The sequence below is a fragment of the Lagopus muta genome, chromosome 35, assembly GCF_023343835.1.
Source record: "Lagopus muta isolate bLagMut1 chromosome 35, bLagMut1 primary, whole genome shotgun sequence".
In the NCBI taxonomy this organism is placed as follows: Eukaryota; Metazoa; Chordata; class Aves; order Galliformes; family Phasianidae; genus Lagopus; species Lagopus muta.
In genome coordinates this window covers 95,822-116,937 of record NC_064467.1, presented here as the reverse complement: position 1 = coordinate 116,937, position 21,116 = coordinate 95,822, and the positions used below count along the sequence as shown (strand labels likewise).

Below are 21,116 nucleotides of genomic sequence, written 5' to 3'. Positions count from 1 at the left end.
TTTATGGGATTTTGCGTCATTTTTGGTTGATTTTGGGTCATTTTGGGGGAATTTTGGGTTGTTTGGGGTGGATTTTGGGTCATTTTTGGTTGGTTTTGGGTCATTTTTGGTGGATTTTGGGGGGATTTTGGGTCTTTTTTATGGGATTTTGGGTCATTTTAAGTGGTTTTGGGGTCATTTCTGTTGGATTTTGGGTCGTTTTAGGGGGATTTTGGGGGGTTTTTGGTCAATTTCTTGGGATTTTGGGTCATTTTGTGGGGATTTTGGGTCATTTTTCATTGATTTTGGGTCATTTTGGGAGGATTTTGGGTCTTTTTTGTGGGATTTTGGGTCATTTTGGGGGAATTTTGGGTCCTTTTTATGGGATTTTGGGTCACGTTTGTTTGATTTTGGGTCATTTGGGGGGATTTGGGTGGATTTTGGGTCATTTTTGGTTGGTTTTGGGTCATTTTTGGTGGATTTTGGGGGGATTTTGGGTCATTTTGGGGTGATTTTGGGATTTCTGTGGGTTTTGGGGTCATTTTGGGGCATTTTGGGGGGTTTTGGGGTGTTGTGGCGCTGCTGACGGAGCGCACGCGGGTAGGGGGAAATTTGGGCTGAAATCCGGCCATTTTGGGGCTTTTTGGGGGGTTTTGATGGATTTTGGGGATTTTTGGGGTCATTTTAGGGGATTTTGGTTAATTTTGGGTCATTTTTGGTTAATTTTGGGTCATTTTGGGAGGATTTTGGGTCATTTTGGGGGAATTTTGGGTCATTTTTATGGGATTTTGGGTCATTTTGTGGGGATTTTGGGTCCTTTTTGGTTGATTTTCTGTCATTTTGGGTGAGTTTTGGGTCATTTTGGGAGGATTTTGGGTCTTTTTTATGGGATTTTGGGTCATTTTTGGTTGATTTTGGGTCATTTTGTGGGGATTTTGGGGTCATTTTGGGTGGATTTGGGGTCGTTTTTATGGGATTTGGGGTCATTTTGGGGGGATTTTGGATCTTTTCTATGGGATTTTGGGTCATTTTTGGTTGATTTTGGGTCATTTTGGGGTGATTTTGGGATTTTTGTGGGGTTTGGGGGCCTTTTTTGGGGATTTTTGGGGTCATTTTGGGGCATTTTGGGGGGTTTTTGGGGTGTTGTTGCGCTGCTGACGGAGCGCACGCGGGTAGGGGGGAATTTGGGCTGAAATCCGGCGATTTTGGGGCTTTTTGGGGTGATTTTGGGATTTTTGGGGGGTTTTGGGTCGTTTCTGTGGGTTTTGGGGTCATTTTTGGGGGGTTTTAAGGTCATTTTGGGGGGATTTTGGGTCATTTTGGGGGGTTTTGGGGCGATTTGGGTGGATTTTGGGTCATTTTGGGGGGATTTTGGGTCATTTTGGGGGGATTTTGGAGTCAATTTTGGGCATTTTGGGTCATTTTTGCGGGGATTTTGGTTCATTTCTTATGGATTTTGGGTCGTTTTGGGGCCATTTGGGGGTTTTGGGGTCATTTTTGTTGGATTTTGGTTCATTTTGCGGGGAATTTGGGGTCAATTTTGGGCATTTGGGGTCATTTTAAGTGGTTTTTGGGTCATTTCTGTTGGATTTTGGGTCATTTTAGGGGGATTTTGGGGGGTTTTGGGTCATTTTGGGTGGATTTTGGGGGGATTTTGGGTCATTTTGGGTGGATTTTGGGTCATTTTGGGGGGATTTTGGGTGGATTTGGGGTCATTTTGGGAGGATTTTGGGTCTTTTTTGTGGGATTGTGGGTCATTTTTGGTTGGTTTTGGGTCATTTCAGTTGGATTTTGGGTCGTTTTTGGGGAGGTTTGGGGTGGATTTTGGGTCATTTTTGGTTGATTTTGGGTCATTTTGGGTGGATTTTGGGTCTTTTTTATGGGATTTTGGATCATTTTTGGTTGATTTTCTGTCATTTTGGGTGGATTTTGGGTCTTTTTAATGGGATTTTGGGTCATTTTGGGGGAATTTTGGGTCCTTTTTATGGGATTTTGGGTCACGTTTGTTTGATTTTGGGTCATTTGGGGGGATTTGGGTGGATTTTGGGTCATTTTTGGTTGGTTTTGGGTCATTTTTGGTAGATTTTGGGTCATTCTGGGGGTTTTGATGGATTTTGGGGCCTTCAGTAGGGATTTTTGGGGTCATTTTAGGGGATTTTGGGTCATTTTTGGGGTCTTTTTAGGGGATTTTAGGTCATTTTTTGGGGGCATTTTGAGGTCATTTTTGGGGCGATTTCTGGGGGATTTGGGGTGAAATTGTTGGGATTTTGGGGCGAATTTTGGGGATTTTGGGTCATTTTGGGGTGATTTTATGGATTTTGGGGATTTTTGGGGTCATTTTAGGGGATTTTGGGTCATTTTTGGGGTCTTTTTTGGGGGTTTTGGGGTCATTTTGGGGGGATTTTTGGGTCATTTTTGGGGGCGTTTTGAGGTCGTTTTTGGGGAGATTTCTGGGGGATTTGGGGTGAAATTGTTGGGATTTTGGGGTGAATTTTGGGGATTTTGGGTCATTTTAGGGTGATTTTGGGATTTTTGTGGGGTTTTGGGGTCGTTTCTGTGGGTTTTGGGGTCATTTTTGGGGGGTTTTAGGGTCATTTTTGCGGGGATTTTGGGTCATTTTTGGTTGATGTTGGGTCATTTCAGTTGGATTTTGGGTCAATTTGTTGGGATTTTGGGTCATTTTGGGGGGATTTGGGGTCTTTTTTATGGGATTTTGGGTCACGTTTGCTTGATTTTTGGGTCATTTTGGGGGGATTTTGGGTCATTTTTGGTTGATTTTGGGTCATTTTGGGTGGATTTTGGGTCTTTTTTATGGGATTTTAGGTCACTTTGGGGGAATTTTGGGTCTTTATGGGATTTTGGGTCACGTTTGTTTGATTTTGGGTCATTTGGGGGGATTTGGGTGGATTTTGGGTCATTTTTGGTTGGTTTTGGGTCATTTTTGGTGGATTTTGGGGGGGATTTTGGGTCATTTTTGGTTGATTTTGGGAGGATTTTGGGTCTTTTTAATGGGATTTTGGGTCATTTTTAGTTGGTTTTGGGTCATTTTGGGAGGATTTTGGGTCCTTTTTAGGGGATTTTGGGTCATTTTTATGGGATTTTGGGTCATTTTTGGTTGATTTTCTGTCTTTTTGGGTGAGTTTTGGGTCATTTTGGGGGGATTTTGGGTCATTTTGGGTGGATTTTGGGTCATTTTTGGTTGATTTTGGGTCATTTTGGGGGAATTTTGAGTCGTTTGGGGTGGATTTTGGGTCATTTTTGGTTGGTTTTGGGTCATTTTTGGTGGATTTTGGGGGGATTTTGGGTCTTTTTTATGGGATTTTGGGTCATTTTAAGTGGTTTTGGGGTCATTTCTGTTGGATTTTGGGTGGATTTTGGGTCATTTTGTGGGGATTTTGGGTCATTTTGCGGGGATTTTGGGTCATTTTGGGTGGATTTTGGGTCTTTTTAATGGGATTTTGGGTCATTTTTATGGGATTTTGGGTCACTTTTGGTTGATTTGGGGTCATTTTTGGTGGATTTTGGGTCATTTTGGGGGGATTTTGGGGTCATTTTTGGTGGATTTTGGGTCATTTTGGGAGGATTTTGCGTTTTTTATGGGATTTTGGATCATTTTTGGTTGATTTTGGGTCATTTTGGGTGGATTTTGGGTCTTTTTTATGGGATTTTGGGTCACTTTGGGGGAATTTTGGGTCTTTATGGGATTTTGGGTCACGTTTGTTTGATTTTGGGTCATTTGGGGGGATTTGGGGGGATTTTGGGTCATTTTTGGTTGGTTTTGGGTCATTTTTGGTAGATTTTGGGTCATTCTGGGGGTTTTGATGGATTTTGGGGATTTTGGGGCCTTTTGTTGGGATTTTTGGGGTCATTTTAGGGGATTTTGGGTCATTTTTGGGTCTTTTTAGGGGATTTTAGGTCATTTTTGGGGGCGTTTTGAGGTCATTTTTGGGGCGATTTCTGGGGGCGTTGGGGTGAAATTGTTGGGATTTTGGGGCGAATTTTGGGGATTTTGGGTCATTTTGGGGTGATTTTATGGATTTTGGGGATTTTTGGGGTCATTTTAGGAGATTTTGGGTCATTTTTGGGGTCTTTTTAGGGGATTTTTGGTCATTTTTGGGGGGATTTTAGGTCGTTTTTGGGGGCGTTTTGAGGTCATTTTTGGGGCGATTTCTGGTGGATTTGGGGTGAAATTGTTGGGATTTTGGGGCGAATTTGGGGGATTTTGGGTCATTTTGGGGTGATTTTGGGATTTTTGGGGGGTTTTGGGTCGTTTCTGTGGGTTTTGGGGTCATTTTGGGGGGTTTTGGGGTCATTTTGGGGCATTTTGGGGGTTTTTGGGGTGTTGTGGCGCTGCTGACGGAGCGCACGCGGGTAGGGGGAAATTTGGGCTGAAATCCGGTGATTTTGGGGCTTTTTGGGGTGTTTTGATGGATTGTGGGGATTTTTGGGGTCATTTTAGGAGATTTTGGGTCATTTTTGGGGTCTTTTTAGGGGATTTTGGGTCATTTTGTGGGGATTTTGGGTCATTTTTGGGGGTGTTTTGAGGTCATTTTTGGGGCGATTTCTGGGGGATTTGGGGTGAAATTGTTGGGATTTTGGGGCAAATTTTGGGGATTTTGGGTCATTTTGGGGTGATTTTATGGATTTTGGGGATTTTTGGGGTCATTTTAGGGGATTTTGGGTCATTTTTGGGGTCTTTTTAGGGGATTTTATGTCATTTTGGGGGGGATTTGGGGTCATTTTTGGGGGCATTTTGAGGTCATTTTTGGGGAGATTTCTGGGGGATTTGGGGTGAAATTGTTGGGATTTTGGGGCGAATTTTGGGGATTTTGGGTCATTTTGGGGTGCTTTTGGGATTTTTGTGGGGTTTTGGGTCGTTTCTGTGGGTTTTGGGGTCATTTTTGGGGGTTTTAAGGTCATTTTTGCGGGGATTATGGGTCATTTTGGGGGGATTTTGGGTCCTTTTTATAGGATTTTGGGTCCTTTTTATGGGATTTTGGGTCATTTTTGGTTGATTTTGGGTCATTTTTGGTTGATTTTCTGTCATTTTGGGTGAGTTTTGGGTCATTTTGGGTGGATTTTGGGTCTTTTTGTTGGATTTTGGGTCATGTTTGCTTGATTTTTGGGTCATTTTGGGGGGACTTGGGGGGATTTGGGCGGGATTTTGGGTCATTTTGGGAGGATTTTGGGTCATTTTTGGTTGGTTTTGCGTCACTTTTGGTTGGTTTTGGGTCATTTTGGGAGGGTTTTGGGTCCTTTTTATGGGATTTTGGGTCATTTTGGGGGAATTTTGGGTCACTTGGTTGATTTTGGGTCATTCTTGGTTGATTTTCTGTCATTTTAGGTGAGTTTTGGGTCATATTTGTTTGATTTTGGGTCATTTTGGGGTGATTTTGGGATTTCTTTGTGGTTTTGGGGTCGTTTCTGTGGGTTTTGGGGTCATTTTGGGGGGTTTTGGGGTCATTTTGGGGCATTTTGGGGGGGTTTTGGGGTGTTGTGGCGCTGCTGACGGAGCGCACGCGGGTAGGGGGAAATTTGGGCTGAAATCCGGTGATTTTGGGGCTTTTTGGGGTGATTTTGGGATTTTTGGGGGGTTTTGGGGCATTTCTGTGGGTTTTGGGGTCATTTTGGGGCATTTTTGGGGTCTTTTTAGGGGATTTTAGGTCATTTTTGGGGGGTTTTAAGGTCATTTTTGCGGGGATTTTGGGTCATTTTGGGTGGATTTTGGGTCATTTTTGGTTCACTGGGTCATTTTGAGGGAATTTTGGGTCTTTTATGGGATTTTGGGTCATTTTTGGTTGGTTTTGGGTCATTTTTGGTGGATTTCGGGGGGATTTTGGGTCTTTTTTATGGGATTATGGGTCATTTTTGGTTGATTTTGGGTCATTTTTGGTGGATTTTGGTTGGTTTTGGGTCATTTTGGGAGGATTTTGGGTCCTTTTTATGGGATTTTTGGTCCTTTTTATGGGATTTTGGGTCATTTTTGGTTGATTTTGGGTCATTTTTGGTTGATTTTCTGTCATTTTTGGTTGATTTTCTGTCATTTTGGATGAGTTTTGGGTCATGTTTGTTTGATTTTGGGTCATTTTGGGGGGATTTTGGGTCATTTTTGGTTGATTTTCTGTCATTTTGGGTGAGTTTTGGGTCATTTTGGGGGGATTTTGGGTCATTTGGGGTCCGACTCCCCCCCAGAACGAGCTGACAGCCGAGGAGAAGCGCCGAGCTCATCAAAAGGAATTAGCAACGCAGCTTAACGAGGAGGCGAGGCGGAGGCTGACGGAGCAGAAGGGGGAGCAGCAGATCCAGAAGTACCCAAATTTTGGGGGGATTTGGGGTCATTTTGGGTGGATTTGGGGTCATTTTGGGGTTGGATTTGGGGTCATTTGGGGGGGGGATTTGGGTCATTTTGGGGGGATTTGGAGTCATTTTGGGGGAATTTGGGATCATTTTAGGGGGTTGGGTTTTTTTGGGTGGATTTGGGGTCATTTTGGCGTGGATTTGGGTCATTTTTAGGGTCTTTGGGGGATGTGGGGTCATTTTTGGGTCATTTGGGGGGGATTTGGGTCCATTTTGGGGGGGATTTGGGGTCATTTTGGGGTGGATTTGGGTCATTTTTAGGGTCTTTGGGGGATTTTGGGTCATTTTTGGGGCTTTTAGGGTCATTTTGGGGGGTCTTTGGGGGATGTGGGGTCATTTTGGGGGGGAATTGGGTCATTTTCGGGGGTTTTGGGGCTTTTTGGGGGGGATTTGTGTCATTTTTGGGGGGTTGGGGTCATTTGGGGGGGTTAGGGGTCATTTTTAGGGTCTTTGGGGGATTTGGGGTCATTTTTGGGGCTTTTAGGGTCATTTTGGGGGGGTCTTTGGGGGATGTGGAATCATTTTGGGGGGGATTTGGGGTCATTTTGGGGTGGATTTGGGTCATTTTTAGGGTCCTTGGGGGATTTGGGGTCATTTTGGGGGGAGTTAGGGGTCATTTTTAGGGTCATTTTGGGGGGATTTGGGTCATTTTGGGGGGTTTTGAGTCATTTTAACTGGATTTGGGGTCATTGGGGTGGATTTGGGGTCATTTTGAGGTGGATTTTTGGCCACTTTGGGGATAAATAGGTGCCTTTTGTTGCCTTTCTTTGCATTTTTGGGTTGATTTTGGCGTGATTTGGGTCAGGACAGTGGGTTTTTTTCCCAATTTCACCTGATTTCACCCCAAATCTTTGGGGCAGGGCACGGAAATCCAACATCTCCTATAAGAACCCATCGCTGATGCCCAAGGAGCCCCACATCCGCGAGATGAAGATCTACATCGACAAGAAATACGAGACCGTCATCATGCCTGTCTTCGGCATCGCCACCCCCTTCCACATCGCCACCATCAAGGTGGGATTTTGGGGTGAAAAAGGGGGGATTTGGGGTCGTGGGGCTGGAATTTGGGGTCGGAAAAGTGAAATTTGGGGTCAGAAAGGTGAAATTTGGGGTCAGGAATGAGAAAATCAGGGTAGGGAGGGGAAGGATTTGGATTTTCGGCCTTCTTTGGGTCTTTGTCCAAGTCAACATTGTGGGATTTTTGGGGTAGGTTGATGGGTTTTGGGGTGAAAAAGGGGGGATTTGGGGTCGTGGGGCTGGAATTTGGGGTCAGGAAGGCAAAATTTGGGGTCAGAAAGGTGAAATTTGGGGTCAGGAAGGCGAAAATTTGAGTGGGGAGGGGAAGGATTTGGATTTTCCGCCTTCTTTGGGTCTTTGTCCAACGTTGGGGGATCTTCAACTCAATATTGTGGGATTTTTGGGGTAAGTTGATGGATTTTGGGGTGAAAAAGGAGGAATTTGGGGTCGTGGGGCTGGAATTTGGGGTCGGAAAGGTGAAATTTGGGGTCAGGAAGGCGAAAATTGGGGTGGGGAGGGGAAGGATTTGGATTTTCGGCCTTCTTTGGGTCTTTGTCCAACGTTGGAGAAGCTTCCAGTCAACGTTGTTGAATTATTGGGGTGAATTTGATGGATTTTGGGGTGAAAAAGGGGGGATTTGGGGTCGTGGGGCTGGAATTTGGGGTCGGAAAGGCGAAATTTGGGGTCAGAAAGGCAAAATTTGGGGTCAGAAAGGCGAAATTTGGGTAGGGAGGGGAAGGATTTGGATTTTCCGCCTTCTTTGGGTCTTTGTCCAACGTTGGGGGATCTTCAACTCAATATTGTGGGATTTTTGGGGTAAGTTGATGGATTTTGGGGTGAAAAAGGAGGAATTTGGGGTCGTGGGGCTGGAATTTGGGGTCGGAAAGGTGAAATTTGGGGTCAGGAAGGCGAAAATTGGGGTGGGGAGGGGAAGGATTTGGATTTTCGGCCTTCTTTGGGTCTTTGTCCAACGTTGGAGAAGCTTCCAGTCAACGTTGTTGAATTATTGGGGTGAATTTGATGGATTTTGGGGTGAAAAAGGGGGGATTTGGGGTCGTGGGGCTGGAATTTGGGGTCGGAAAGGCGAAATTTGGGGTCAGAAAGGCAAAATTTGGGGTCAGAAAGGCGAAATTTGGGTAGGGAGGGGAAGGATTTGGATTTTCCGCCTTCTTTGGGTCTTTGTCCAACGTTGGAGAAGCTTCAAGTCAACGTTGTTGAATTATTGGGGTGAATTTGATGGATTTTGGGGTGAAAAAGGGGGGATTTGGGGTGGTGGGGCTGGAATTTGGGGTCAGAAAGGTGAAATTTGGGGTCAGAAAGGTGAAATTTGGGGTCAGGAAGGCGAAGTTTGGGGTGGGGAGGAGAAGGATTTGGATTTTCGGCCTTCTTTGGGTCTTTGTCCAACGTTGGGGGATCTTCAGGTCAATATTGTGGGATTTTTGGGGTAGGTTGATGGATTTTGGGGTGAAAAAGGGGGAATTTGGGGTCGTGGGGCTGGAATTTGGGGTCAGAAAGGTGAAATTTGGGGTCAGAAAGGCAAAATTTGGGGTCAGGAAGGCGAAAATTGGGGTGGGGAGGGGAAGGATTTGGATTTTCGGCCTTCTTTGGGTCTTTGTCCAACGTTGGAGAAGCTTCAAGTCAACATTGTTGAATTATTGGGGTGAATTTGATGGATTTTGGGGTGAAAAAGGAGGAATTTGGGGTGGTGGGGCTGGAATTTGGGGTCAGAAAGGTGAAATTTGGGGTCAGAAAGGCGAAAATTGGGGTGGGAAGGGGAAGGATTTGGATTTTCGGCCTTCTTTGGGTCTTTGTCCAACATTGGTGGATTTTCAACTCAATATTGTGGGATTTTTGGGGTAAGTTGATGGATTTTGGGGTGAAAAAGGGGGAATTTGGGGTCGTGGGGCTGGAATTTGGGGTCAGAAAGGTGAAATTTGGGGTCAGAAAGGTGAAATTTGGGGTCAGAAAGGCGAAATTTTGGGCCTGGCACCTTAAAATTCAAACGGCGTTGATTTTTGTGTTCAGTTTTGATGGGTTTTAGGGTCAAATTTGATGGATTTTGGGTCCAATTCAATGGATTTTGGGTCAAATTTGAGGTTTTTTGGGTTGAAGCTCCTTTTTTGTCCATTTTCATCCCGTTTTTGGGTTGAAAACGGCCATTTTTGGTTCATTTCCCCCCTATTGATTCTTCATCCTCCATTGGGGCTCCTTCAACTCAACGCCGTTGAGTTTTGCCTTGAATTTTTGGGCCTTTTTGGGTCCAATTCAATGGATTTTGGGTCAAATTTGATGTTTTTAGTGTTAAAGCTCCTTTAGTACCCATTTTTTGGGTTGAAAACGGCCATTTTTGGTTCATTTCCTCCCTATTGATTCTTCATCCTCCATTGGGGCTCCTTCAACTCAACGCCGTTGAGATTTGCCTTGAATTTTTGGGGCTTTTTGGGTCCAATTCGATGGATTTTGGGGTCAAATTCCATATTTTTTGGGTTGAAGCTCCTTTTTTGTCCATTTTCATCCCATTTTTGGGTTGAAAACGCCCATTTTTGGTTCATTTCTCACCCAATTGACCCTTTATCTTTCGGGCTCCTTCAACTCAACGCCGTTGAGTTTCGCCTTGAATTTTTGGGCCTTTTTGGGCTGAAATTGGACAGATTTTGGGTCAAATTGGATGGAATTGGGGTTGAAGCTCCTTTGTGACCCCTTTAGGACCCATTTTTTGGGTTGAAAACGGCCATTTTTGGTTCATTTCCTCCCTATTGATTCTTCATCCTCCATTGGGACTCCTTCGACTCAACGCCGTTGAGTTTTGCCTTGAATTTGTGGGCCTTTTTGGGTCCAATTCAATGGATTTTGGGGTCAAATTCCATATTTTTGGGGTTGAAGCTCCTTTTTTGTCCATTTTCATCCCATTTTTGGGTTGAAAATGCCCATTTTTGGTTCATTTCCCACCCAATTGACCCTTTATCTTCCGGGCTCCTTCAACTCAACGCCGTTGGGTTTCGCCTTGAATTTTTGGGCCTTTTTGGGCTGAAATTGGTTGGATTTGGGGTCGAGCTTCGCGCCCGCTCCCCCCCAAACCTGATTTTGGGTGAAAATCCTCCATTTTTGGTGCAGAACATCAGCATGTCCGTGGAAGGAGATTACACCTACCTCCGTATCAACTTCTACTGCCCCGGCAGCGCTTTGGGCCGCAACGAAGGCAACATTTTCCCCAACCCCGAAGCCACCTTCGTCAAGGAAATGTGAGTTGGGGGTTTTTTGGGGTGGATTTGGGGGATTTTGGGGCATTTTGGGGGAGTTTGGGGGGTTTGGGGTCGTTTTTGTGGGGATTTGGGGGCAAATTTGGGGTCATTTTGGGGCATATTTGGGGGATTTTGGGGCATTTGTGGGCATTTTGGGGTGAATTTTGTGGGATTTTGGGGCAAATTTGGGGGATTTTCGGGGGAATTTGGGGGATTTTGGGGGATTTTGGGGCAAATTTTGTGGGATTTTGGGTCAACTGGGGGATTTGGGGGCATTTTGGGGCAAATTTTGTGGGATTCTGTGTCATTTTGTGGGATTTGGGGTCATTTTATGGGATTTTAGGGTAAATTTTGTGGGATTTGGGGGCAAATCTGGGGGATTTTGGGGAGAATTTGGATCATTTTTGGGCATTTGGGGGCAAATTTTGAGGGATTTTGGGTCAATTGTGGGATTTGGGGTCATTTGGGGGCGAATTTGGGGGATTTGGGGGCATTTGGGGGCAAATTTTGTGGGATTTTGGGGCAAATTTTGTGGGATTTGGGGTCATTTTGTGGGATTTTAGGGTAAATTTTGTGGGATTTGAGGTCATTTGGGGGCAAATTTGGGGGATTTTGGGGGGAATTTGGGTCATTTTGGGGTATTTGGGGGCGAATTTTGAGGGATTTGGGGTCAATTCTGGGATTTGGGGTCATTTTGGGGCAAATTTGGGGGATTTTGGGGAAAATTTGGGTCATTTTGGGGCAAATTTTGAGGGATTTGGGGTCAGTTCTGGGATTTGGGGCATTTGGGGGCAAATCTGGGGGATTTTGGGTGGAATTTGGGGTATTTTGGGGCATTTTGGGGTGAATTTTGTGGGATTTTGGGGACATTTTGTGAAATTTTAGGGTAAATTTTGTGGGATTTGGGGTCATTTTATGGGATTTTAGGGTACATTTTGTGGGATTTGAGGTCATTTTATGGGATTTTAGGGTAAATTTTGTGGGATTTGGGGTCATTTTATGGGATTTGGGCAAATTTTGTGGGGTTTTGGGGCATTTTGGGGGAGTTTGGGGGGTTTGGGGTCGGTTTTGTGGGGTTTGGGGGCAAATTTGGGGGAATTGGGGGAATTTCGGTCATTTGGGGGCATTTGGGGGCAAATTTTGTGGGATTTTGGGGTATTTTGGGCTGAATTTTGTGGATTTTGGGCTGAATTTTGTGGATTTTGAGCTGAATTTTGAGGGATTTGGGGACATTTTGTGAAATTTTAGGGTAAATTTTGTGGGATTTGGGGTCATTTTATGGGATTTTAGGGTAAATTTTGTGGGATTTGAGGTCATTTTATGGGATTTGGGCAAATTTTGTGGGGTTTTGGGGCATTTTGGGGGAGTTTGGGGGGTTTGGGGTCGGTTTTGTGGGGTTTGGGGGCAAATTTGGGGTCATTTTGGGGCAAATTTGGGGGATTTGGGGTCAATTGTGGGATTTTGGGTCATTTTAGGGTAAATTTGGGGCATTTTGGGGAAATTTGGGGCATTTGGGGGCAAACTTTGACGGATTTTGGGTCAATTGTGGGATTTGGGGTTATTTGGGGGCAAATTTGGGGGGGAAATTGGGTCATTTTGGGGCAAATTTTGAGGGATTTGGGGTCAATTCTGGGATTTGGGGTCATTTGGGGGCAAATTTGGGGGATATGGGGGGAAATTTGGGGCATTTTGGGGCAAATTTTGAGGGATTTGGGGTCAATTGTGGGATTTGGGGTCATTTGGGGGCAAATTTGGGGGATTTTGGGGCAAATTTGGGGTCATTTTGTGGGATTTTGGGCTGAATTTTGTGGGATTTTGTGACATTTTTGTGGGATTTTGGGTCATTTTGTGGGATTTTGGGTAATTTGGTGGGATTTTATGCTGAATTTTGTGGGATTTGGGGTCATTTTGTGGAATTTGGGCAAATTTTGTGGGTTTTGGGGTCATTTTGTGGGTTTTTATGACATTTTAGTGGGATTTGGGGTCATTTTGTGGGATTTTGGGGTCATTTTGTGGGATTTGGGGTCATTTTGTGGGATTTTGGCACACCTTCATGGGATTTTGGGGTGAATTTTGTGGGATTTTATGACATTTCTGTGGGATTTGGGGTCATTTTATGGGATTTTAGGGTAAATTTTGTGGGATTTGGGGTTATTTTGTTGGATTTTAGGCCGAATTTTGTGGGATTTGGGGTCATTTTATGGGATTTTGGGTCATTTTATGGGATTTGGGCAAATTTTGTGGCATTTTTGGTCATTTTGTGGGATTTTGGGGCATTTTTGTGGGATTTGGGGTCATTCTATGGGATTTTAAGCCAAATTTTGTGGGATTTTAGGCTGAATTTTGTGGGATTTGGGGTCATTTTTGGGGATTTGGGGTCATTTTGTGGGATTTTGGCTCACATTCATAGGATTTTGGGGCAAATTTTGTGGAATTTGGGGTCTTTTTGTGCGTTTTTATGACATTTGAGTGGGATTTGGGGTCATTTTGTGGGATTTTGGCTCACATTCATATGATTTTGGGGTGAATTTTGTGGGTTTTTATGACATTTTTGTGGGATTTGGGGTCATTTTGTAAGATTTTAGGGTAAATTTTGTGGGATTTGGGGTCATTTTTGGGGATTTTGGGTCATTTTATGGGATTTTAGGGTAAATTTTGTGGGATTTGGAGTCATTTTGTGGGATTTTAGGGTAAATTTTGTGGGATTTGGGGTCATTTTGTGGGATTTTGGCTCACATTCATAGGATTTTGGGGCAAATTTTGTGGGATTTTGGGTCATTTTGTGGGTTTTTATGACATTTGAGTGGGATTTGGGGTCATTTTGTGGGATTTGGGGTCATTTTGTGGGATTTTGGCTCACATTCATATGATTTTGGGGTGAATTTTGTGGGTTTTTATGACATTTTTGTGGGATTTGGTGTCATTTTATGGGATTTTAGGGTAAATTTTGTGGGATTTCGGGTCATTTTATGGGATTTGGGGCAAATTTTGTGGCATTTTAGGTCATTTTGTGGGATTTTGGGGTCATTTTATGGTATATAGGGTCATTTTGTGGGATTCTGGGTTGAATTTTGTGGGATTTAGGGTCATTTTGTGGGATTTTGGCTCACATTCATAGGATTTTGGGGCAAATTTTGTGGGATTTGGGGTCATTTTGTGGGTTTTTATGACATTTGAGTGGGATTTGGGGTCATTTTGTGGGATTTTGGCTCACATTCATAGGATTTTGGGGTGAATTTTGTGGGATTTTATGACATTTCTGTGGATTTGGGGTCATTTTATGGGATTTTAGGGTAAATTTTGTGGGATTTGGGGTTATTTTGTTGGATTTTAGGCCGAATTTTGTGGGATTTGGGGTCATTTTGTGGGATTTCAGGTCATTTTATGCGATATGGGCAAATTTTGTGGGATTTTGGGGCATTTTTGTGGCATTTTTGGTCATTTTGTGGGATTTGGGGTCATTCTATGGGATTTTAGGCAGAATTTTATGGGATTTGGAGTCATTTTATGGGATTTGGGGTCATTTTGTGGGATTTTGGGGCGAATTTTGTGGGATTTGGGGTCATTTTGTGGGTTTTTGGGTCATTTGGTGGCATTTTGTGGGTTTTTATGACATTTTAGTGGGATTTGGGGTCATTTTGTGGGATTTGGGGTCATTTTGTGGGATTTTGGCTCACATTCATATGATTTTGGGGTGAATTTTGTGGGTTTTTATGACATTTGAGTGGGATTTGGTGTCATTTTATGGGATTTTAGGGTAAATTTTGTGGGATTTTGGGTCATTTTGTGGGATTTCGGGTCATTTTATGGGATTTGGGCAAATTTTGTGGCATTTTAGGTCATTTTTGTGGGATTTGGGGTCATTTTGTGGGATTTTAGGCCGAATTTTGTGGGATTTGGGGTCATTTTGTGGGATTTTGGGTCATTTGGTGGCATTTTGTGGGATTTTGGGTTGAATTTTGTGGGATTTGGGGTCATTTGTGGGATTTTGGGTCATTTTGTGGGTTTTTATGACATTTGAGTGGGATTTGGGGTCATTTTGTGGGATTTGGGGTCATTTTGTGGGATTTTGGCTCACATTCATGGGATTTTGGGTTGAATTTTGTGGGACTTTGTGACATTTTTGTGGGTTTTGGTGTCATTTTATGGGATTTTAGGGTAAATATGGTGGAATTTGGGGTCATTTGGGGGCACATCTGGGGGATTTTGGGGGGAATTTGGGGGATTTTGGGGTATTTTGGGTCAATTTGGGGCAAATTTGGTGGGATTTTCGGTCATTTTGTGGGATTTGGGGTCATTTTATGGGATTTTAGGGTAAATTTTGTGGGATTTGGGGTCATTTTGTGGGATTTTGGCTCACATTCATGGGATTTTGGGGTGAATTTTGTGGGATTTTATGACATTTTTGTGGGATTTGGGGTCATTTTATGGGATTTTAGGGTAAATTTTGTGGGATTTGGGGTCATTTGGGGGCAAATTTGGGGGATTTTGGGTCATTTGGGGGCAAATTTTGTGGGATTTTTCGGTCATTTTGTGGGATTTGGGGTCATTTTGTGAAATTTTAGGGTAAATTTTGTGGGATTTTGGGTCATTTTGTGGGATTTTGGCTCACATTCATATGATTTTGGGGGTGAATTTTGTGGGATTTTATGACATTTTTGTGGGGTTTGGGGACTTTTTATGGGATTTTAGGGTAAATTTTGTGGGATTTTGGGTCATTTTGTGGGATTTCGGGTCATTTTATGGGATTTGGGGCAAATTTTGTGGCATTTTAGGTCATTTTGTGGGATTTTGGGGTCATTTTATGGTATTTAGGGTCATTTTGTGGGATTTTGGGTTGAATTTTGTGGGATTTGGGGTCATTTTGTGGGATTTTGTGACATTTTTGTGGGATTTGGGGTCATTTTGTGGGATTTTGGCTCACATTCATGGGATTTTGGGTTGAATTTTGTGGGATTTGGGCTCATTTTGTGGGATTTGGGGCAAATTTTGTTGCCTTTTGGGTCATTTTGAGGGATTTTGGGGTCATTTTTGTGGGATTTGGGGTGAATTTTGTGGGATTTGGGTCATTTTATGGGATTTTAGGGTAAATTTTGTGGGATTTTGGGTCATTTTGTGGGATTTTGGGTCATTTTCTGGGATTTTGGGGCAAATTTTGTGGGATTTGGGGTCATTTTGTGGGATTTGGGGTCATTTTATGGGATTTGGGGTCATTTTGTGGGATTTTGGCTCACATTCATAGGATTTTGGGGCAAATTTCGTGGGATTTGGGGTCATTTTGTGGGATTTTGGGGTCATTTTGTGGGATTTGGTGTCATTTTATGGGTTTTTGGGTCATTTTGTGTGATTTCAGGTCATTTTAGTGGGATTTTGGGTCATTTTGTGGGATTTGGGGGTCATTTTGTGGGATTTTGGCTCACATTCATATGATTTTGGGGCAAATTTGGTGGGATTTTGGGGTCATTTTGTGGGATTTTGGGTCTTTTTGTGCGTTTTTATGACATTTTAGTGGGTTTTGGGGTCATTTTATGGGTTTTTATGTCATTTGAGTGGGTTTTGGGGCAAATTTTGTGGAATTTGGGGTCTTTTTGTGCGTTTTTATGACTTTTTAGTGGGATTTGGGGTCATTTTATGGGTTTTTATGTCATTTGAGTGGGTTTTGGGGTCATTTTGTGGGATTTTGGCTCACTTTTGTGGGGTTTTGCTTCCTTCTCCCCCCCCAAACCCTATAGAACCTATAGGGCATCCAACATGAAGACCCCAGGGGAGCAGTCGGTGCCGGCCCTCAACCTGCAGAACGCTTTTAGGATCATCAAAGAGGTCCAGAAACGATACAAGACCCGAGAGGCCGAGGAGAAGGAAAAGGAGGTGCTGGAAATGGGGGATTTGGGGTCAGAAATGGGGATTTTGGGGTCAGAAAGGGGGATTTTGGGGTCCTTTTGGGGTCAGAAAGGGGGGATTTGGGGTCGGAAATGGGGGTTTGGGGTCAGAAATGGGGATTTTGGGGTCCTTTGGGGGTCAGGAATGGGGATTTTGGGGTCGGAAATGGGGATTTTGGGGTCGGTTTGGGGGTCAAAAATGGGGGTTTGGGGTCAGAAATGGGGGATTGGGGGTCAGAAATGGGGATTTTGGGGTCCTTTTGGGGTCAGAAATGGGGGATTTGGGGTCAGAAATGGGGATTTGGGGTCAGAAATGGGGGATTTGGGGACGGAAATGGGGATTTGGGGTCAGTTTGGGGTCAGAAATGGGGATTTTGGAGTCGGAAATGGGGGTTTGGGGTCGGAAATGGGGATTTTGGGGTCAGTTTGGGGTCGGAAATGGGGATTTTGGGGTCAGAAATGGGGATTTTGGGGTCAGAAATGGGGATTTTGGGGTCAGTTGGGGGGTCAGAAATGAGGTTTTGGGGTGTTTTTGGGGTCAGAAAGGGGGAATTTGGGGTCAGAAATGGGGATTTGGGGTCAGAAATGGGGGTTTGGGGTCAGAAATGGGGGTTTGGGGTCAGAAATGGGGGTTTTGGGGTAGTTTGGGGTCAGAAAGGGGGATTACGGTTGGAAATGGGGATTTTGGGGTCGGAAATGGGGGTTTTGGGGTCCTTTTGGGGCTATAAAGGGGGATTTGGGGTCGGTTTGGGGGTCAAAAATGGGGGTTTGGGGTCAGAAATGGGGGTTTGGGGTCAGAAATGGGGATTTTGGGGTCTTTTTGGGGTCAGAAATGGGGGATTTGGAGTTAGAAATGGGGATTTTGGAGTCCTTTGGGGGTCAGAAATGGGGATTTGGGGTCAGAAAAGGAAGGGGAATTGGGGTCAGAAATGGGGATTTTGGGGTCGGTTTGGGGTCAAAAATGGGGGTTTGGGGTCAGAAATGGGGATTTGGGGTCCTTTTGGGGTCAGAAATGGGGGATTTGGGGTCAGAAATGGGGGATTTTGGGGTCCTTTGGGGGTCAGAAAGGAGGGATTTGGGGTCAGAAATGGGGATTTTGGGGTCTTTTTGGGGTCAGAAAAGGGGGGATTAGGGTCGGAAATGGGGATTTTGGGGTCAGAAATTGGGGTTTTGGGGTTCTTTTAGGGTCAGAAATGGGGATTTGGGGTCGTTTTGGGGTCAGAAATGGGGGATTAGGGTCGGAAATGGGGATTTTGGGGTCAGAAATTGCGGTTTTGGGGTTCTTTTAGGGTCAGAAAGGGGGATTTGGGGTCGGAAATGGGGATTTTGGGGTCAGTTTGGGGGTCAGAAATGGGGGTTTGGGGTCAGAAATGGGGGTTTTGGGGTTCTTTTGGGGTCAGAAAGTGGGAATTTGGGGTCGGAAATGGGGATTTGGGGTCAGAAAGGGGGATTTTGGGGTCAGAAATGGGGGTTTTGGGGTCGGAAAGGGGGATTTTGGGGTCCTTTTGGGGTCAGAAAGGGGGGTTTGGGGTCAGTTTGGGTTCAGAAAGGGGGGATTTGGGGTCAGAAAGGGGGTTTTGGGGTTCTTTTAGGGTCAGAAATGGGGGATTTGGGGTCGGAAATGGGGATTATGGGGTCTTTTTGGGGCCAGAAATGGGGGATTTGGAGTTAGAAATGGGGATTTTGGAGTCCTTTGGGGGTCAGAAAAGGGGGATTTGGGGTCAGAAATGGAGTTTTGGGGTCAGTTTGGGGTCGGAAATGGGGGTTTTGGGGTCGGAAATGGGGGTTTTGGGTCGGAAATGGGGAATTGGAGTCAGAAATGGGGATTTTGGGGTCGGTTTGGGGGTCAAAAATGGGGATTTGGGGTCAGAAAGGGGGATTTGGGGTCAGAAATGGGGATTTTGGGGTTGTTTTGGGGTCAGAAATGGGGGATTTGGGGTCAGTTTGGGGTGAGAAGTGGGGATTTTGGGGTCAGAAATGGGGTCAGAAAGGGGGATTAGGGTCAGAAATGGGGCATTTTGGGGTCAGAAATGGAGTCAGAAAGGGGGGTTTTGGGGTCGGAAATGGGGATTTTGGGGTCGGAAATGGGGGTTTTGGGGTTCTTTTGGGGTCAGAAAGGGGGGATTTGGGGTCAGAAATAAAGATTTGGGGTCAGAAATGGGGTTTTGGGGTCATAAATGGGGGTTTGGGGTTGGAAATGGGGATTTTGGGTGCAGAAATGGGGGATTTGGGGTCAGAAATGGGGGATTTTGGGGTCAGAAATGGGGATTTGGGGGTCGGAAATGGGGGTTTGGGGTCGGAAGTGGGGATTTGGGGTCAGTTTGGGGTGAGAAATAGGGGATTTGGGGTCGGAAATGGGGATTTTGGGGTCAGAAATGGGGGATTTGGGGACGGAAATGGGGGTTTGGGGTCGGAAATGGGGGTTTTGGGGGTCAGAAATGGGGATTTTGGGGTCAGAAATAGGGGATTAGGGGTCGGAAATGGGGGATTTGGGGTCAGAAATGGGGATTTTGGGGTCGGAAATGGGGGTTTGGGGGTCAGTTTGGGGTCATAAATGGGGATTTGGGGTCGGAAATGGGGATTTTGGGGTCAGAAATGGGGATTTTGGGGTCAGTTGGGGGGTCAGAAATGGGGGTTTGGGGTCAGAAATGAGGTTTTGGGGTGTTTTTGGGGTCAGAAAGGGGGAATTTGGGGTCGGAAATGGGGGTTTGGGGGTCAGAAATGGGGGTTTGGGGGTCAGAAATGGGGGTTTGGGGTCAGAAATGGGGGTTTGGGGGTCAGAAATGGGGGTTTGGGGTCAGAAATGGGGGATTTGGGGACGGAAATGGGGATTTTGGGGTCAGAAATGGGGGTTTTGGGGACGGAAATGGGGATTTTGGGGTCAGTTTGGGGTCAATTTGGGGTCAGAAAGGTGAGATTTGGGGTTGGAAATGGGGATTTTGGGGTCGGAAATGGGGATTTTGGGGTCCTTTTGGGGTCAGAAATGGGGATTTGGGGTCAGAAATGGGGATTTTGGGGTCATTTTGGGGTCAGAAAGGTGAGATTTGGGGTTGGAAATGGGGATTTTGGGGTCCTTTGGGGGTCAGAAAGGAGGGATTTTGGGTCCGAAAGGGGGATTTTGGGGTCCGAAAGGGGTATTTTGGGGTCGGTTTGGGGGTCAAAAATGGGGGATTTTGGGGTCAGAAATGGGGGATTTGGGGGTCAGAAATTCGGATTTTGGGGTCGGAAATGGGGGTTTTGGGGTCCTTTTGGGGTCAGAAATGGGGATTTGGGGTCGGTTTGGGGGTCAAAAATGGGGGTTTGGGGTCAGAAATGGGGGATTGGGGGTCAGAAATGGGGATTTTGGGGTCGTTTTGGGGTCAGAAATGGGGGATTAGGGTCGGAAATGGGGATTTTGGGGTCAGAAATTGGGGTTTTGGGGTTCTTTTAGGGTCAGAAAGGGGGATTTGGGGTCGGAAATGGGGATTTTGGGGTCTTTTGGGGGTCAGAAATGGGGGATTTGGAGTTAGAAATGGGGATTTTGGAGTCCTTTGGGGGTCAGAAAAGGGGGATTTGGGGTCAGAAATGGGGATTTGGGGTCAGAAATGGAGTTTTGGGGTCAGTTTGGGGTCGGAAATGGGGATTTTGGGTCGGAAATGGGGATTTTGGGTCGGAAATGGGGAATTGGGGTCAGAAATGGGGATTTTGGGGTCGGTTTGGGGGTCAAAAATGGAGGTTTGGGGTCAAAAATGGAGGTTTGGGGTCAGAATGGGGGATTTGGGGTCCTTTTTAATGGGATTTTTTGGGGGCTTTTTTTGGGATTTTTAATGGGATTTTTGGGGGGGGGGATTTTTTGGGATTTTTTGAGCCTTTTTAATGGGATTTTTGGGGGGATTTTTAATGGGATTTTTTGGGGGATTTTTCGGGATTTTTAATGGGATTTTTAATGGGATTTTTGGATTCTTTTTAATGGGATTTTTTGGGGGATTTTTTGGGGATTTTTAATGGGATTTTTTGAGGGATTTTTTGGGGTATTTTTTGAGCCTTTTTAATGGGATTTTTGGGGATTTTTGGGGGATTTTTGGATTCTTTTTAATGGGATTTTTGGGGGAATTTTTGGGGTATTTTTAGATTCTTTTTAATGGGATTTTTGGGGGATTTTTTGGGATTTTTAATGGGATTTTTGGGGGATTTTTGGGGGGATTTTTCGGGATTTTTAATGGGATTTTTGGGGGATTTTTGGATTCTTTTTAATGGGATTTTTGGGGGAATTTTTGGGGTATTTTTTGAGCCTTTTTAATGGGATTTTTTGGGGATTTTTTGGGGGATTTTTTGGGATTTTTTTGGGATTTTTTGGGGGGTTTTTCGGGATTTTTAATGGGATTTTTGGGGGATTTTTTGAGCCTTTTTAATGGGATTTTTGGGGGGCTTTTTTTGGGATTTTTAATGGGATTTTTAATGGGATTTTTGGAGCTTTTTAACGGGATTTTTGGGGTGTTTTTGGGGGTATTTTTTGAGCCTTTTTAATGGGATTTTTTGGGGATTTTTAATGGGATTTTTGGGGGGGGATTTTTTGAGCCTTTTTAATGGGATTTTTTGGGGGATTTTTAATGGGATTTTTAATGGGATTTTTAATGGGATTTTTTGGGATTTTTAATGGGAT

At 44.7% G+C, this 21,116-nt stretch overlaps 1 protein-coding gene and 1 long non-coding RNA gene across 3 annotated transcripts in view; both read left to right on the top strand.

Moving 5' to 3' along the window:
- The first annotated feature begins 591 nt into the window (after positions 1 to 591).
- Positions 592 to 5,422, top strand: LOC125686350 (uncharacterized). Of its 2 annotated transcripts, XR_007373781.1 has the most exons (4): positions 592 to 919; positions 3,211 to 4,130; positions 4,738 to 5,031; positions 5,324 to 5,422. It is a non-coding gene; the product is annotated as an uncharacterized LOC125686350 (long non-coding RNA). The 2 variants fall into 2 exon arrangements; XR_007373780.1 differs by lacking the exon at positions 592 to 919 and having other exon boundaries at positions 2,370 to 4,130.
- Positions 5,423 to 5,483: 61 nt separating this feature from the next.
- Positions 5,484 to 21,116, top strand: part of SUPT16H (SPT16 homolog, facilitates chromatin remodeling subunit) — a 57,822-nt gene continuing 42,189 nt past the window's right edge. The window contains exons 1-5 of the mRNA XM_048930241.1: positions 5,484 to 5,502; positions 6,172 to 6,287; positions 7,197 to 7,350; positions 10,468 to 10,595; positions 16,328 to 16,463. Of these exons, the coding sequence (XP_048786198.1) occupies positions 7,237 to 7,350; positions 10,468 to 10,595; positions 16,328 to 16,463 (378 nt within the window). The 5' untranslated portion in view covers positions 5,484 to 5,502; positions 6,172 to 6,287; positions 7,197 to 7,236. The remainder of the gene's footprint in view (positions 5,503 to 6,171; positions 6,288 to 7,196; positions 7,351 to 10,467; positions 10,596 to 16,327; positions 16,464 to 21,116) is intronic.